Genomic DNA, 16,240 nt, shown 5'->3' with positions numbered 1-16,240 from the left:
AAGAAGAAGAATTAGAAACAATAATGATAATCTTCTTTGCCTTCATCTACTCCCTTCAGGTGTCGTCGCAGCGAACGGATCCCATTCTCTGTATCCTCTTCTCGTGTCCTCTTTCGCTCCATCCAGAAATCTTCTCTTCGGTCTTCCTCTGGACCTTCTGCGTGGCAGTTCCAACCCCAGCATCCTTCATCCAGTATATTCACTATCAACCCTCTGTACATGACCGAGCCATCTCACATAAATATTACAACTAATAATGATAGTGGAATAGAATATTCCATTCATCGACCCCCGTAGGGAAAATGTCAATTCACACAGCAGAAAGTGGAGAGTGCAAGTGTAGATGCAGATCATAGTAACAACACCAATAATTGAAGCAGAAAAAAAAAATGCTGAAGAAAAACACGTTGGCGCTCCATCAGAGACGGAACCGAAAGGTTATACATTTTAACCACTTTAAGACTCCCCGAGCAGTCCAACCCCTTTCACCCCTCCCCCCCCCCCCCTTCGTGATCGCGCACACGCACGCTCCCGCCTCAAAAACGCCGCGGCTGTGCGCTCTCGCCGCTCTGTCTCCTCGGAGAAGATGGCACTGGCCGACACGGAACGCGACGCGTCCAAGTGCGGAGCCGCGGGCTCTGCCTTCTCCGAGATCATCGAGCTGAACGTCGGCGGCCAGGTTTACGTGACCAGGCACAAGACCCTGATCGCCGTGCCGGACTCGCTGCTGTGGAACATGTTCAGCAAGAAGTCTCCCAGGGAGCTGGCGAGAGACACCAAGGGACGCTTCTTCCTGGACCGGGACGGCTTCTTGTTCCGCTACATCCTCGATTACCTGCGGGATCTGAACCTGGTGCTCCCGGACTACTTTCCGGAGAGGAGCCGGCTGCAGAGGGAGGCTGACTTTTTCCAGCTGCGGGACCTCGCCAAGCGCCTCATCCCTCAGATGAGCAAGGAGAACTCCATCAGCGAGGAGATCAGCCAGAGCGACGCGGAGGAGGCTGCGCAGCAGTGCGCCTCCGCCGGCGCCCCGGACACTTTACGCGCGGTGTCCGCCGGCGGGCCCGCCGTGCGCTCCCCGTCCCTGGACTCCAGGAAGACGGGCTACATCACGATAGGATACCGCGGCTCGTACACCATCGGCAGGGACATCCAGACCGACGCCAAATTCAGGCGAGTGGCGCGCATCACGGTGTGCGGGAAGACGTCGCTGGCCAAAGAGGTGTTCGGAGACACGTTAAACGAAAGCAGGGACCCCGACCGGCCACCGGAGAGATACACCTCCCGGTACTACCTGAAGTATAATTTCCTGGAGCAGGCGTTTGACAAGCTCATAGAGGTGGGTTTCCACATGGTGGCCTGCAGCTCCACGGGCACATGCGCGTACACCAGCAACGATCCCAACGAGGACAAAATCTGGACCAGCTACACCGAGTACGTCTTCTGCCGGGAATAACTCCCAAGTTTGTTTGTTTTTTTTTTCCAATCAAACGATTTGTCTATCTAGAGGGGAATGTCTCTGAGAGTATTCTAACACTTTCATGTGCTTGAACGATGAGCCTCGGTGAGCAGGAGATCCCTTCCAGGAGAGGATAACGCAGTCTGAATGTTCGAAGCGACCACAACCTCTAACAAATATTCAAAAATGTCTATTTCATAGCGCTGCATGGCAGTTTTTTCTCACATCGGTCTCCGGGATGTCGATCGAGTATTCGGTGTCATGCGACCTTTAGCCTTCTCTGCTTTGTCCCCTTTTTGTATCCACATAGCAGTTCTGTCACTGACATGATTGTAAGTGTATGTGCTTGTCGGTCGAGCTGTACTTGTTGAAGTTGTTGAGATGAAATAATGATAATAAAAAAAAAAAAAGAAAATCTTCTGCGGTGTTTAATTCTCAAGCCTCCTTGGAGTTCATCCGATCGACACGGGGGTCAGTCGTCACCTTTTTAAACTCTGGGACAGGGAGCGGAAGTGGCAGCTTGGGAGAGCTGTGCCTCCTGCAATCACATCAGGCCGCGGTGGCATTAAGGCTGCCGGCTCTGCATCTGTCACACCGGTGCACCCAAATACACCGGGCACCTCCTGTCTCATGCGCTTCATCTCACATCGCACGTCTAAACTGCCATTTTGTTTATTTTCCGTCACCGTCTTCGTTAGGGTTTCGGCGCGAGACGATCGTCTTTGTCGCGCAAAAATCGTCGGCGTGTCGTTTCGGATGCAAATTATGCAGCTGTGCAGACGCGATACCCTGATGACTTCATGTAGGAAAGAGTCCAGCTGCTTACAGAGAGGAGGTCTGGTCTCCAAGTGACTCCCCGCTACAGACTTGATTGGCGGCTCTCTGTTCGGGGCGCACCATTATTTGACCGCCGAGAGACCAGTCAGATTTGAATTATTCATTTAATTCAAAACAGACATGAAAGACCCTGACATACATTCAGGACTGTTTGGGATCATACAACATCAGCGGCTGATAGTCCAGAGGCAGGAAGGTCACCGTGGGAGTCTGGGGACGTCCCAGAATTGGGAGTCACATTTGAGCTATCATACAGTTTTGTTGAAAATGTTGGGGAATTTTACATGAACTCTGGATCAAACTCTGGATAGATCATGCCCTAATGACAGGGGCCGCTTTGTCTTGTTCTTAAATATTTACGGCTATCATCACTGCGAGGCAACCCGAAGTTCATTACATATGAATAAATCACAGAGGAGAAAAGCGTCTACTTCTTTATGCCAGAGCTCTGCACTGAAATAATTGACGTCTCTCGCTTGGAATTCGTCCTTAACTTCTTTACTGCTCGGTCCACTGCCAGGTTGGAAAGGCATACTGTGAACAAAAGCACAACTGCAGAATTTATGCCTTTCGTCCAAAAGAGTCGGCGTCTGAACACAGTATTTGCAATTTGTCGGCAGATTTTCAAATGTCAGACGGTCATAAACGTAACCATTGATGGTGCAAAAGGAAATATCTGTACTTATTTCAACTGGATTATCTGTCAACATTCCCAAAATGGGCAAAATGCAACATGCAGCCACCAACACCGATGAAATCTAAAGCGACTTCATGGTGGCGGTTGGATGTCTCTCGGTCCTTGTGGTACTTCAACGTTTCCTCTCGCTTTCTTGAGTTCAGACTCAGGAGAGATTTCACCACTCGTGACAGAAGCATCTTAAATGACAGCGACTGCACATCATGTGCTTCTGCAAGGTGGTACATAAGAATCACAAACTAAAATTAACCATGACTGATTTTTCTTTTTCCTGCAGGATGACTCAAAGGTACCTGGAACCAGAAATCTTCATAGATTCTCCTCCTGCGGCTGAAAACTGCAGGTTGAGCGGTAGTGATTAATATGTGCGGCCTCAAATGACTAAAATGATATCAAGTAAGAAGAAAGATGAAAAAAACAATCAAAATGACTGAGAAAATCAGATTTTTCAGGAAGTTAAATGATATCGGGATTTTGTCGGGATCAATCCGAATCTCCTTCGTGAATCCCTACATTCATATCGTAGTGATTCCTCATCTGTTTTTCCCATCTAGCAGGGAAACACCCACTGAATCGGTCACCGGGCGGTCACTGTGTTGCCATCTGCCCACACACTACCACTGACTCAAACCCACACTCTCACACACGGCACTGTATGTACAGCCTCTGAACGCGTCTCTGAGATGTGGGAGGAAACCCTCTCGAACGAGCGGCAAGTACAGCAAAGTCAGTCAATCGCCGCCGAACAAATCTTTCAAGCCGTTCGCGCTGTCACATGTGTACAATTGTAGATATTCATGGCAGGTTGCATCACAGAGCTGATTACCCCGGACCTGCTAATTACACACCGTGGAAGAGCTAATATATGTCCAATTCCTTATAATTCCTTACAATTATAAACCTATTTATGTAAAGGGGGTTGTTGGGCAAATCTCTGGCTATGTTTGGATTTATTGCAGCACTGACATCTGCCTCTAATGTGTTGCTCTCCCTCCACATTTGTTGTTACTGGGCCAACGTTTATTTTGAGGAATCGCCTGCTGTTTGACAAGCACCAGAGAAAAACAGGCAACACTCAGACCTGCCTCTGGAAACCATCCATCTGATTGGACAGTTGACACTGTGCAGGGAGGCAACGAGAACACGTAATGAAATTAAAACAGCGAATTTTATATAGAAATATAATCTTTTTCCACCTCCTCCTCTCCATCATCATCATCATCATCATACTTACTGTGACCACATTGACGGCCCATTCACTCACCTCAGATCTGCAGCACTGGGTGTAGGACCTGGTGGCCACATTACACTCTATGTATGTATGTATGTATGTATGTATGTATGTACGTATGTATGTATGTACGTATCTATCTATCTATCTATCTATCTATCTATCTATCTATCTATCTATCTATCTATCTATCTATCTATCTATCTATCTATCTATCTATCCATCCATCCATCCATCCATCGAGAGAATTACAAGGTTTAATTGTAGTAAATGGAGAATATTTAACCATGTTATGAAAGGTCATTAGGTAAAGGGAATGATGACTTGCTTGATTAATGACTGGATTAAATAAGAATATATCTGTGGAACTAACTGATTCATAGATAGAGTAAAAAATGGAAGGGAAAATTTGCTTGATTGTCATCTATTGCTGCTTTTGAGTCGTCTGCCAGTCCGGGTCTGTCTTTGGACGCTGCTCCATGTTGAGCCCCCCGACCTGAGCATCAGCAAACAAGGCCTGTCTAAATTCCATGTGAGGGTCCTGCACGCTTTTTAGCTTCCTGACTTATTTTAGATCAAAGTCTTGTCATTAGCACATCGCAACAGTAAGTCCAGACCAAAAGGCCTCATCAATCTAATTGAATTCTGAGTCAGGGATACAAATTTAACTTGACAACGGGGGGTAACCATCAATCAGTGTTAACCGGAGAAAAGTTCCCAGCATGATTATGTTGAGATGCTGTATTGAATTAAGTTCATGGTCAAGAGTCCTTATTGAATATCCGAGAAAATATCATATATGCAAGGATTACCATGCATATCATTTCCACGATTGTTCAACCAACTGAGTTGTGTATATTTTATTCTTTATTTTTTTCGTTTTATTCAACTTGACAAATTCACAACAAACACTACCTGGTTCATTAGTGCACAGAAAACAATGGAATAAAAAGACTAAATAAGATTTTGCTCTCTGTCATAAAATCCATCATGTCAAACTGAACATGTATGTCACTTAAGGCAAACTGCAATCATTTTTGACCTCTGCTAAACTCTGCATGTCAAACTGCCCCGACCACAATAGATACAGTGTTAACCCACCCACACCAGCTATCTTTCATCGTATCTGAGCTGATTTGAAAACCACCATCTTCACAGCGAAAGTACTATTTCCACAGCGGCTCCAAGCTGATATAAAATGTTGTAATCTTCACTGGCCAGTTACTGTGAGCTGGAGGCCGTCTTTTGTATAATCTGATGTAATTGGGAGCAAGTGTACCCTGACCGAAAAAAGAGCTCACTCAAACACTACCGAAGGGCACGACAACAACAGCATCCATGATAGCATGTGACCTTTCCCTGAAGGAGATGGTTTGTAAAGTATCCGAATTGTAAATCCACAGAAGTCAGGGGATTAAAAAACAGAACAGAATAAGAATAATAGCAAACACTATTAAACCCCTGAGAGGAGGCTCCCCAGTAACTCTCTGATTGTAGGCTGCTTTCAGATTTTAAAACCATGCAGTAAAACAGAGAACCACCCCAGTTAAAGTACGTGCAGTTTATTATGATATAAACATAAGAATCCCTTCATGTCAACCCCTGCGCTAAAATAACATCAATAAAACTGAAAGTAAAGACGGTTGTTAAATGAAAGCAATGATCTTATAAAACACAGCATGTAAAAAATCAACGACCAATAAAATGGTCAACTGAGTATTGAGCCGATATCTGTCTTCTGTGCTGCAGGAACACAAAAACAAATGTCATTAATGGTGATACAGACACGCAACCTTCATAACCAGGGAAGAATAGAGCTTCATCTGATTTCACACACACACACACACACACACACACACACACTGGAAAATATCATATGAATAACCACAAACTGATAAATGAAAACAATAAGAAGAGTTTGAGCTCTGCGTAGCTGCAATATAGCGTCTATCGTAAGTCATCTGGCTTAAAAAGACTTTTTCCTGAGAGAATAAAAGAAGCAGTAATGTGGTAGATATACAGTGGTCGCAGAGTCACATCCCCTGCGGCTTGTTTAAGTATCCCAATTAGATTTCCTGGGTCTGATAATGTTTTGGAAGTAGAGGAGCTATAAGATGAAATTATTTGATTACCAGCTAAACATTTTTCCTTACAAATGAATAGAGGCTTGCTCTGAAATGTATCCAGTGTCTGTTGTGCATTTGTGAAAACACCAGTGTCTTACAGCAGTGCCTCAATAAGGCTGTTATATTCCCGAGGACTAATTTGGGAGATGCATTAGATTATTATTGGTTTGATCACTACTTGTACACCAGAAACAATTCTAAAAATCTGTAGTTTAAGTACCCAGGCACACGAATGATTTCTGGATTATAGACCCTTCCACCAAATGCATATCAGAACGATATCCTGCCCCTCTATTGAAAAAAAAACCAAAACGGTATTTAACTCCTGCGTTCGAGGTCAAATGAATCTTTTTCTAGTTGACTTTTCTCTCTTTTTTTGTGGCGGCCAGTTTCAAATGAAATTTTTCCACTCCATGTGTTTCCCACTCGTCGCTTTGAAAGCTGATAGTGTTATCCCGGTTTGTACCGTAACGTTACAAGTTAATCCCTTTGCCTGTTCAATCGGAGAATTTCCTACGAGCCGCATGAGTCACTCTTTGAGTGCACAACCGAAACACAATGACAGGGTTACGTCCGTACAAATGCGGTTCTCTTCCCCCCCTATGTGTTCACATTAAATCAGTTTTTTGTCTTTTGAAGCCACTGCTCTCCTTTTAAGTTCCAGGTTTTCCACATCTGGCGTGGTTTGAGGAGGAAGTTTCTCTGTGTTTGAATCTGAATTACAGGGTGCAGCCGCAGACACACTAACCGCTGGGGAAAAGAGTACACCGAAACATCTGAGATCAGAAATAATCTCCGGATGATAGATGATAGTCTCACTCTGGACGGCAGTGTAAAGAAAAATGATTAAGATGCCAGTTCTGTTTTGCAGTGACAACTCAAAGCACGCTGAAACACTACAACGCAGCAGATTTCCTGTACTATCGAGGAAAGGCATTCTTGAGGATTTTCATCTTTCGTCCTATTAGATAAGGATAGATTTGTCCTTATCACAGATGTCTACATTTTTAGATATATCAATATCAGCAGGGTCAAAGGATTTTTCAAAGGATTTGAAGCCTCCATCTTGTGAGTTTTGGCAAATTTGAATGAAACATGCAACTGGTTAGAAGAGCGGTCGGGAACCTATGGCTTGCGAGCCGTATATGGCTCTTCCGGTGACGGAATATAGCTCCCAGACAATTTTGAGTTGAAAAAAAAAAAAAAAAATCAGTTTGGACCTGATTTTAAAATACTTGTGATAATTCTTCATAATACTGTGTTATTTTAAAGAAAACACAAATTAGTTTTGAAGATAAATTTCACGTCCGGATCATTGTTTTATCACGACTCCTCGAATCCCCAGACCAGCTGCACCCCAATCACTGCAATTATCCTCGGCACCTGGAGGCCACGCTGCACCAGAAAGGAATTCACCTCATCAAGCCAGAGTATTTAAGTCGAACCCAAGGTTTCAGTCAGTGTCTGGTCTCGTTTGAAGAAGGACTTCATGTTGGCGTCGACCCTTCTCTGTATGGACACGCTCCAGCTGGAGAAAACATTAACCAACCGGGAAATTGACCAACCTGTGCTTCTGGGGCAAAGTGTAACAGAAGACCAGACCAGGTTTGGAGCCTACAAACTCTCCAGCCCCTCCGTTCATCCATGCTGCTCCAGTGGCCAGCCTGGCCACTTACTCCGGCTCCCCAGAAAGCTGTAAGGGCTTTCTTCTCCAGTGTACGCTGATGTTCGAGATGCAGCCCGCTTGGTTCCCCACGGAGAGATCCAAAATTGCCTACATCATCTCCCTCCTGTCGGGCAGAGCACTCCAGTGGGTGGAGGGCATCTGGAATTCCCCGGGCATGGTGACAGACACGGCTCAGCACTTCAAGGAAGTCTTCAGCGTTGCAGAGGGTGATTCGTCCCTTCAGGCCCGGCTTTACGCCCTCCGCCAGGGAAAACAGCCCATCACGGAGTATGCCTTGCAGTTCAGGACACTGGCAGCCGCCAGTGGATGGAACCAACTGGCCCTCGTGACGGTGTTTCGACAAGGCCTGAACCCCTCCTTGCGCCTCCACTTGGCGGCGTATGATGACACCATGGGGCTGGAGAGGTTCGTCCAACTGGCCGTTTGAGTCTCGCATGGAGAAAGACCTGCTTCACGGGCCCTGGAAGGTCTACTGCTGCCACAGTGCCATCCCTGAACCACCAGGATCAAGCAGATGAGGCCATGGCGGTGGAGACCCTTCGATTGTCAGACGCCTGGACAACCACCTCTACGGTGGAGAGAAGGGTCACCTGATCCCACGAGACCTCCAAGACCCATGGTGAGTGCAGTGACTTGCCCTGGCATCATTTAAAACATTGATTATCTCAGCCCAGCTTTACGTGTCTGACTCTACCCACCTGGTGCAAGCCCTCGACTCCAGCTCGGCGGGAAAATTCATCTCCGGGGCACTCTGCCGGCGGCTTCAAATCCCCCCCGGCTCCCATGTTCCCACACCTTCATCGTACGGTCAGTGATGGGGAGACCTCTCTCTCTCTCTCTCCCACGTAAGTAAACTCACAGACCGCCTCCCTTCAGCTTAGAATAGGGGTTCTACATGTTTAAGACATTTCATGTCCTGGAGGAATCCGATAGCTCTGGTGTTAGGCAGACTTTGGCTGATGGCACATGAGCCTGTGGTTTCCTGGGCATCGGGAGAAATTCTGCGCTGGGGTGAGACCTGCAAGGAGCGTGTTTCCCACAGCTCCCTCTAACTTGAGTCATGCCTCTCTATGCCACATCAGTGGAAAGCCCCAATCAAGACCACATGCCCAGAGTCCCTCAATATCCTGGCTTTCAGGATGTCTTCAGGCCACTGCGCTGCCTCCACATCGTCCCTGGGACTGCAATAGATCTACTTCTCGGCCATCCTTTGCCAAACGTAAAGCTTTGCTCTCTCTCTCCCAGAACATGGAGACCTATAGAGGAATCCCTGCACAAAGGTTATATCAAAATCCCCTGCTGCCTCACCGTTCATCACAAAAGGATGGAGGTTTAAGACCCTGTGGACTACCAAATCCTGGACAAGGCCACCATCAAGTTCCCATATCCTCTGCCTTGGAGTCCCTCTGTGGTACCACAATATTCTCAATACTAGACCTCCGGAGCGCCTATAACCTGGTGCGCATCAGAAAAAGAGTGGAAAACTGCCATCGTAACCTAACTGGGAGTACAAGGTCATGCCATATGGCCTAGCCAATTCCCTTTCCATGTTCCAAGGCTTCATGAATGAAATATTCTGAGACTCCCTCCAAAAATTTCAAGGTTTACATAGATGACATCCACTCCCCAGATCTGTCCAGCTGTTTCTCAAGGCAGAGAAATTACTGTTTAATCAGTCCAGTTCCTACATCCTCCTTGGGAGTGAGTATGATGTAGACGAGGTCAGTGCTGTCCGCTCGTGGCCGCAACTCCAGAGGTTTCTGGGGTTTGACAATTTCTCCCGACTGTCGCGGGGGCGGACTCGGGCAGGGAACCACACAGTCAGGGTTGAAGCGCTTTATTTAGATAGGCAGGTAGGGTGTCGCTGGCAAGTCCCTGGCCCCGAGACAGAGTTGCACAAGGCTGGGTCTCACCAGGACGGGTCCCCGGGCAGGATCTGACAGTGTCAAGGCTGGATCTCGGACAGGGTCCGAAGGTCCAGAGGGGGCTCTCACCGGGTAGGGGTCCGGTCGTGACAGGGATCCGCAGTGGTAAGGGACAATCCCCCGGCGCCAGGCAGAACATGCCACTGCTGCAGCTGGCACCAATTACGAATTGAACCCAGCCGAGAGGAGATCCTGACACCGATGGTTCATTGAAAACTTCAGCCAACTAGCTACGCCGCTCACCTCCCTGTTGCGCGGCAAACAAACACCTATGGAACCCAGCCGCTACACAAGCCTTCACGGATCTCAAGAAGGCCTTCACGGCCGCGCCTCTGCTGTGCCACCCTGACCCAGATCTTCACTTCAACTACTGGGGTGGGAGCTGTCCTGTCCCAACCACATGGAAAGCCGGCCCATCTCCAGCCCTGTGCTTTTCGAAAAAAGATGAGTTCAGCAGAGTAATTAGGATCTCGGGAATAGAGAGCTCCTGGCCATCAAGCTGGCTTTGGAAGAGTGGCGCCACAGGCTTGAGGGAGCGAGATATCCTTTCACTGACCACAAGAACTTGCAGTACCTACACAAAGAGGTTGAACCCCTGCCAAGCTAGATGGGCTCTCTTCTTCACCCGATTTTTGGCTCACCATCCGGTAATCACCCTCGTACTCAATGGCTGAGCAGATGCTCTTTCATGTATTCACTCACCTGAAAATGCCCCTGAAGAACCAGAGAAAATTCTGACTGACAGTGTGCTCGTGAGCCCCATCCGGTGGAGCCTGGATGAGGAAATCCGGGACTCATCAGTGTCCGACCCAGCAACACCCCTACCAGCCATACCTACGTACCCCAAACCATCCAGGCCTCTCTGCACACTCAACACCAGGTACAGGGCATCCAGGAATAAGTGCAACGCCAAACCTGCTTAGACACACAGACCGGTGGCCAGGTATGTCAAGACGTCCGAAGATTTGTCAGCCAATGCTCTGATTGTGCCATGGCAAAAACCCCTCGTCACCTACCAGCAGGGAAGCTGGAACCCTTACCAATTCCAAATAGACCCTGGTCCCATCTCTGCATTTATTATGCCACAGACCTTCCCCCGCTTCAAGGGATACGCAAGCATCCTAGTGGTCGTGGATCACTTTGCGAAGGCATGCAAATTGATCCCCAGAAAGGACTGCCTACAGCACCGGAGACAGCAGGAGCCCTCTTCACCTAGGTCTTACGGAACTTTGGACTGGCGGAGGATATAGTTTCTGACAGAGGACCACAGTTCATATCCAGGTTTTGGCCTGCCTTCCTTCGCCTACTGGGGGTGACCGTGAGCTTGTCGTCCGGTTACCATCCCCAGACCAATGGACAAACGGAGCGAAAGATCCAAGAGATATGCAGTTTCCTCTGCACTTACTGCCAGCACTATCCTGCAAACTGGAGTCAATTCCTTCCCTGGGCAGAATATGCTCAGATTTCCCTCCAGCAGCCGACCACCGGGTTGACACATTCCAGTGTGTGCTCGGCCACCAACCACCCATGTTTCCCTGGACAGGAGAATCTTCAGAACTCCCTGTAGTGGTGCAAGGAGAGGGAGTGTGGGCCAGAGCACACCGACATTTGCAAAAGGCTCTCTGCCGCCGCTGTGCTGATGCCCACAGAGTCCAGGCCCCTTCCTATGCCTTGGGGCAGAAAGTGTGGCTTGACACGGGATCTTTGGATGAAACACCACTGCAAGAAACTCAGGCAGAGATATCCGTCCCTTCATGATCTCCCACCAGATCAATCCAATTACCTTTTGCCTTCAGCTCCCACCTGAGTTTAAAATTCACCCAGTGTTTCATGTGTGTTTAAACCTTGCTGCTCACATGAATCTTCAGCCTCGGGTTGCTGTGTCTCCACCGCCTCTCCTCCTGGACGAGGGCCCCATCTACGCGGACAGCCAGATCCTCCAATCTCGACGCCGCCGGAGTCAACTGGAGTACCTGGCCGACTGGGATGGGTACGGGCCAGAGAACGCTCATGGGTCCGCTGCAATGACCTCCTGGACCCTGCGCTGTTGGAGGAGTTCAGCCAGCTCAGTGTCCCCGTGGTCGTCCCCTACGCCCTCGTCTGTGGAGGGGGGGGGAGGGTACTGTCACGACTCCTCAAATCCCCAGACCAGCTGCACCCCAATCACTGCAATTCTCCTCGGCACGTGGAGTCCACGCCACACCAGAAAGGAATTCGCCTAGTCAAGCCAGAGTATTTAAGTTGGACCCAAGGTTTCAGTCAGTGTCTGGTCTTGTTTGAAGAAGGACTTCATGTTGTCTTCGACTCTTTGTATGGAAATGCTCCAGCTTGAGAAAACATTAAACCAACCTGCAAATCTACTAACCTGTGTCTGTGGTCCTGGGGGGAAGTGTAAGAAATCAATTTTATTAGATGGCCAACTAGTTTATCCACTTCAACCCTTATAACACAAAAGATGGCAAAAAATGATTGTGCATTCCAGGCTGCGTGGACAAAGGAATTTGGATCTGTGGTATGTGCAATGATAAAATTGCATTGATGAAACTGTCACATATGAAGCAACACTTCGAACACCTCCATGCAGCACTAGAGGTCGCATTAAAAGAAATATTTAATTTGTTTAAAAAAAAAAAAACTACATGGTGCTCAATTAAATATATTTGGCTTTTTACTGCTCGCCCAGTCAAAAAGGTTCCTGACCCCTGGGTTTGAACAAGCAAACTACCACAATGTGACATCTTGGCTTTATTAATATATTATTCCCCTTCCTGTGTTCTTTCAAATGTATCAGCGTGGCATTAACGTATAAGCCAAAGGGAAAGGATAATAAGACCACATCGGGTTTTAACCCAGGGGGGGCTGCCTGCAGGGGGCACCCTACCGTACAGCCGAACCCAATTCCATTATTTAGCACCTTGCCTAGGAAACTGCAGCCCAACGTTCTCCTTGTGCCACTGAACCAATGAAAGCATTCAAAACAATGCAATAACAACAATGTCATTGCTAAACAACTATCACAAAACTTAAGGAAATCCTGTGGAAAAAAACATAAGTGAGAAGATATCTTTCATTCTGACAAATTTAATTTACCTTTAAATCTCAAATTTTAGTTTGTTGTGTTAAACAGTATACATAAAATAAATGTGTTACGATTAAGCTAATTTGAAAGACTATTTCTTCTATTTAACAAGTATTAGTCATTGCATATTTGATGGAAATGTCAAGCTGTTTCAAAAACAAAACTGATGTGATACTGAGACAAAACTGACTGCATTAAATCTTCGTTCCTCCCTCACAGCCACCGTCTTCAACAATTTCCTAGGTCACCTAACAGACAATATGCAAATTGTTATTCTCATAGCACTGGCTCAGTTCTTAGAGGGACCATATTTCATAATTGAGTCATTAATGTCAATTGTTCATTAATACACAATGTGCATTGTTTCACTGACACAACCCCCATTGGGATATTTAGTGCTGCAGGAAAACCTCCTTGGCTTGAGTGGATATGTATTTCTAGGCTGCTTGAGAAAGCCAGTGAGCTGCCTCCCTGATAAACTGATCTTGCATCATTGATGACTTTATATTAAATGCCATTGATTGTGTCATGACAAGAGTCAAACAACTTTTAATTTCTGCTAAGAGTTCAATATTACATGATGAGGAAGTCTGGATTTCTCTGTTTATTAAAAGGACTTCTCTGCCACATTCTGCTATTGATGTCGAGGTTGTCGTTTTGTAATGCGGTGATTTATTTTCAGGTGCAACTATCCAATATCTGGGTTAAACAGCACAAGCTTTTGACAACCCGTGAAGATACTGCCAAGCAGTAAATAATTGTTTTGCACAAACGCACACAGATCACATTGCAGCTGATGACGTCAATGCAACAGGTGGTTCCGCTCAGTACATTCCAGTTTTGCCACGAAGGGCATGTTAAGCAGGGAGGTGGCATTTAAAGGTGCAATGTGTGAGAATTGGCCAACTCTCTAATTTGGTCAGAGTACACAATCCTAACAAAGGGGGGCAGCATAAAACCATTTTAGCTGGTAATGGCCGAGGTCTTTGCTAAGAAATGGAAACCGTGATAAAACCAGCATCAGTTTAATGTAAAAACTGATCTTTTGAAAATTCTTTTTACTGCACATAAACCCCAACCCTCTGTGCAAACCTGATTCACGTATTTAGTAATTCCATCACAAGAACATCTTGCGAAATAACTATTGCACAAAGTAAGAGGTAAAACTTACATAGAAAAAGTTCGATTCCAACAGGGGACCTTGCTGTGTGGAGTTTGAATGTTCTCCCCGTGTCTGCGTGGGTTTCGGTTTCCTCCCGCAGTCCTAAAATATGCAGCAGGTTTGTTGGAAAAATTTCCCAGATGTGCGAATGAGAGTGAACGGTTTGTCTGTAAATGTGGCCCTGCTCAGCTTTGCACAAGCATTTTTTTTTTTCCCCTAAAATGAGCACTACACAGGTCAATTTTCTGTTAGAATTAGTCTGATCATACCAAAGGCCATAATACGGACAGATCTAAGTATGCTTCCTTTTTGAGAAATGGGATGGACACTGGCAATGGTGTAACTTGTAGTGAGAAATGGTTCACATGGTTGTGTGACCTTGGTGAAGGGACTCCACATGTTCCGTGGCTGCAGGGCGGCCCTTGTGCGGGCGCTCTCATGCGTGCGAGCACATGCCGGCATTCTGGTGTGGGCAATTTGTTTTGCGTGCTGATGGTGGAACTGGGAATACGGGGTGGAGGTGCTGAGCTTTTCGTAATGTTCCTTGCTGTTGACGGGTCTCTTTGGTGGCAAAAAGGTGCTGTTAAGGAAAAAGGGGAGCATTTGTTGTGTTGCAGCCTTAATTGGGCCAGTCCAACATGTTGTGGGAAATGTTACATTTGAATATCCTTGGTGGCAGGCTGCTTTTTTATGTATTATTTGAATGTCCATTTAATACTTCAGAGCCTTTTGTATTGTTTGTGCTTGTTGATTATGTGTTCCCCCTTTCATGAAGTAATTGTGCTGACCGCTTCCTATATGTAGGTCCGCTTAGTCACATGTCAAGGGAGATGGTTCGTTTTGATTTTGCCTTGTACATTTGTCCTTGCTATTATGTGTTCTCTGCTTTCATTAGAGACACGTTATTTTTGAGTCTGGTATCTGATTTTGTCACAACTGGTGTCAGACGTCGGGCCGAAAGAGAGATTTTTTTTCGTTTGTGGTGTCACCTTGTGCCTGGCATAAGCAGGAAGCAGCGCAACAGGAGGGTCGCTGGAGGGCATTACGGCGTCGGTTTAGCCTCCTGTGGCAGGAAGTTCATGTCAGAACCACGCCAGACCCTGATGCAGTTGCTGAGGTTCACGCTAGCAGTGCCAGGGCAGTGTCACAACGATGATCTTCAGTGGTGATCCACCGCCAGCAGAACCATCCCGTCCAAATAGTCAGGCCAGAACTCTGGTAGAGAGGGAGCCCAGATTACAATGCATAGGTGATCAGGATGATGTGGAACACTATCTGGTCACCTTTGAAAGGTTAGCTATGGCAGGTCAGTGGCTGACAACTGACTGAACAGTCAGGTTCGCACCCCCCCGGTGGAAAAGGCTAGGGCTACGTATGTTGTAATGGACCAAGACGATGCCCTAGAGTACAACTGACATTGACCAAAAACGACAGTAACAAAGAGATCTATCTGTTCCTGCTTGTTATAACTGATTACACTATGAGATACCCCAAGGTTTTTGTGGCCAAAACTGTCAAGGCGAGGACTGTAGCAACGTCTAATCCAACTGTTCTCAAGGGTAGGCAGCCATATTAACAGACCAAGGCTCCAACTTTAAGCCCAAACTCCTCAAACAGGTGTATAGGTTGTTCGGGATAAAGAGTATACGGACCATCCCTTATCATCCGGAGACCGAAGGTCTGACTGAATGGTTCAACCTTAAGTTGTTTGAGCAGATGCAGCAAAAGTTTGTGGATGAATCTGACTCCAATTGGGACAGCTGGCTCCCCTGTCTTCTCTTTGCTTATTGTGAGGTGCCATAGACCTCAACCGGCTTTGCACCCTTCAAATTACTCTACGGACACGATGCGCAAGGTCCCTTTGTACTCTTGAGGGAGACTTGGATGAGGGAGGAGGTCCCACCGATGTAGAACATCCTCTCTTATGTCATAGATATGTGTGAGAGGCTGAAGAGTATGGCGGAACTGGCGCAGCAGAACCTGGAACAAGTCCACCAGCGCCAGAAGTCCTACTACGGCCGCAAAGCCTTTGCCTGG

At 46.9% G+C, this 16,240-nt stretch overlaps 1 protein-coding gene across 1 annotated transcript; it reads left to right on the top strand.

The window, feature by feature from the left end:
* Positions 1-540: 540 nt before the first annotated feature.
* Positions 541-1,874, top strand: kctd12.1 (potassium channel tetramerisation domain containing 12.1). Its single transcript, XM_086144538.1, has one exon. It carries the CDS (start codon positions 587-589, stop codon positions 1,454-1,456), a length of 870 nt encoding a protein of 289 aa, XP_086000664.1. The 5' UTR covers positions 541-586; the 3' UTR covers positions 1,457-1,874.
* The last annotated feature ends 14,366 nt before the right edge of the window (positions 1,875-16,240 follow it).

Source organism: Fistularia commersonii, chromosome 4 (assembly GCF_037954325.1).
Source record: "Fistularia commersonii isolate RoL2024-O1a breed Wild chromosome 4, RoL_Fcom_v1.0, whole genome shotgun sequence".
Taxonomy (NCBI): domain Eukaryota; kingdom Metazoa; phylum Chordata; class Actinopteri; order Syngnathiformes; family Fistulariidae; genus Fistularia; species Fistularia commersonii.
The sequence above is the reverse complement of the archived record's forward strand: the minus strand, read 5'-3'. Positions and strand labels throughout refer to the sequence as shown.